This window comes from Montipora capricornis, chromosome 7 (assembly GCF_036669925.1).
Source record: "Montipora capricornis isolate CH-2021 chromosome 7, ASM3666992v2, whole genome shotgun sequence".
Classification (NCBI taxonomy): Eukaryota; Metazoa; Cnidaria; class Anthozoa; order Scleractinia; family Acroporidae; genus Montipora; species Montipora capricornis.
The window spans coordinates 16740590-16743089 of NC_090889.1; the positions used below are offsets into that span (position 1 = coordinate 16740590).

The 2500-nt window shown below is 41.2% G+C and overlaps 1 protein-coding gene across 1 annotated transcript in view; it reads right to left on the reverse strand.

The window, feature by feature from the left end:
- Positions 1–196, reverse strand: part of LOC138055717 (BTB/POZ domain-containing protein 6-like) — a 921-nt gene extending 725 nt beyond the window's left edge. Inside the window, exon 1 of the mRNA XM_068901598.1 lies at positions 1–196. This exon is cut by the window's left edge and continues 725 nt beyond it. Within this exon, the coding sequence (XP_068757699.1) occupies positions 1–196 (196 nt within the window).
- Between the last annotated feature and the right edge of the window lie 2304 nt (positions 197–2500).

The window sequence follows — 2500 nt, forward strand, 5'->3', positions numbered from 1 at the left end:
TGGCATAGAACACAGGACTGCTAATTGCAAGCACAAATTTGTGAGCTGCAATCACTTTGCTTTCGATTTCACTCTTGTCATTCGACACGGGAACAATGAACTTGACATCACTCAGTAACTCCTTGTTGAAAACAAATTTCGTTCTTTGGCTGATAGATGAGCTTTTTGTCTGCCAGTTTACTTCAACGCTAGCCATTGTACTTCTGCAGTTAGTTGCTGTTGTAAACACAGTCACACTGGAAGCCGTCGGAACTAGTGAAGCAACCTGGCCGTCTTAGCTGAGGGCCAGGTTGCTCAGATAATGAACTATGGTCCTTTGGACGCTGGTTAGCGACACAAGACGGCTTTATGGAGCGTTTTCACTTATTTGAACAGCAGCCATATTTGATTACTGAAACAAAAGAAAGTATTCGCATAAAGATAGAGTTCAATTCCCGGAGGATTAGTTTGGAAGACCTATCCTTAGACAGCAATGAGCAGAACCAGGTTGCTGACCAGCGGTTTTCGTTAAAACACTGGTTTGGTAGGGGTGCTCAGTCTCGCGGGCTCAGAAAACCTGGTTGTGGTCATTGCTATTTAAGGTTTTTCGATTGGTTTGGTACACCATCATGGCCGCCAGTTCTTTGTTTTGGAACACCAATAGGGCTGCTGTGACGTCTGTGAAAACGCTCTATTCGCAAACTGCAGACTCTCGTAAGTGACGAGGTTTCTTGCCATGGGTCATCACTATTCGCATTCCTTCATGAGGCGCCAAAATACCTTATAATTCTTGTTTGCATTATTAAAGACCCACCTTCAAACGACAGGCATTGCGTGCCGCGGAACAACTTTTATTTATGAAAATCCAGCCAAATAGGCCTTTTTCGATATATTAAAATTTAGCTTGAAAGAAAGGTTTAGAAGACAAAGACAAAGGAAAGTGGATAATATGCAAATAATTTTCGCATTAATTCCAACGTGTTGCTATTGTTTTTGTCCTCACTCCCTCACTATCAAGCTGAATATTTCATATTTCGAAAATCGCCTATATGAAATTCATCCAATCAGATCGCTGTGATAAGCATTGTGAATTTCCATAACAAAAACAAACGGTCGAAAAGCCTGTCCGTTAAAAGTGGGCCTTTAATTCCACATGGCATGCTCCACGTCCTAGGGCCCGTAAGCCTGGGTTATCCGTGAAACGTGATCGGCTGTTTTTCAATGCTATGACTTGTGATTGCAAAAAGTTAAAAAGCCGTGAACTGTGAACGACATGCCAGTTGTGATACGTGAAACAATGAGGTCGTTTCCCGTTATCCGTGTTAACTTGCAAGAAAACGCGATTTTTTAGCAAATTTATGTTTTTTAGCTCCACCTACAAAATTGTCTTAAAAGCGTAAACAGTAATTACCGCGCTGCAAAATTTGAAGAAATTTCACTGAAGAACACTGGAGATATTTCACTTGAGAGTTTCGCATTTTTTCCATCGCACAACATACATCACTGAATAGGAATTTGACAAGATCGCCATTTGAGCATGCGTGAAGTACCCAACCGTGACGTGCACGCGCGCGAGTACTTCTGTTTGAAATCTAATGTTTACCCGAGCGAAGCAATCGCTAGAATTTGGTCGCTAGCTCAACCTTGAGCTCTTCGGAAAAAGGAAAAAAGTTTGGAGGAGTATCTTCTTCATGGACGATTTTTGTATGTTTTCGGTAGCGTTCACGACTCCAAGGACGGCTGCATGTGTCCCTCGATCGATGGTTGTTAGAATCAGATAAGTTGTCCAGAACAGTGGGGTATGATCTTTTTTAACTTGACCTTCTATTGGACTCTAAAGAATTTTCAGCTTTCTTACGGAAAGGTAAACATTTCCAAAAGATTATACGTCCACGTAATTTTGACGAAAAAAGAGTTCGCAAAGTTGGGAAGCCATGTTTGTTTACTTTCCACGTGGGAGAGCCGCTCGACAATTCCGAGAGCTTTAAACCGCGTGCCATCAGCCACTATACATAATAAATAAATTATACATCGCTCACGATGCAAAACTTGTCCTTTCCCTTTTAACACTAGCAAAATATCGGGATCTAAATGATCCGTTAATTTTATAAGATCACCGATCGTTTCACATGTACCTCCGCAAATGTCACTTATTGCATAACCTGTACGTTACGGCCTTTCCCTACATCAAGGTACGAGGGAAAGCCGCAAGAATCTGGAACTAAAATTCATCCAATAGATGGTTTTCAATCACGTGATGAGACGGCCATATTGGTGCACAAAACAATACCAAATTATGGCTCATGTTTTGCATTATAATAAAGTCAAATTCCTATTGTTTTATGCACCAACACGGCCACTGTGACGTCACGTGAAAGCCATCTATACATATATGAGTACAAGGAAGGATTACGTCTTTTGCAAACGTTGGCTGTGTAGCACTTATATTTTGAACAGACTTCACTGATTAGAGTGTAATGTGATGTGCGAAGTTTCTACCCCATATGAACCATGTAAGTAT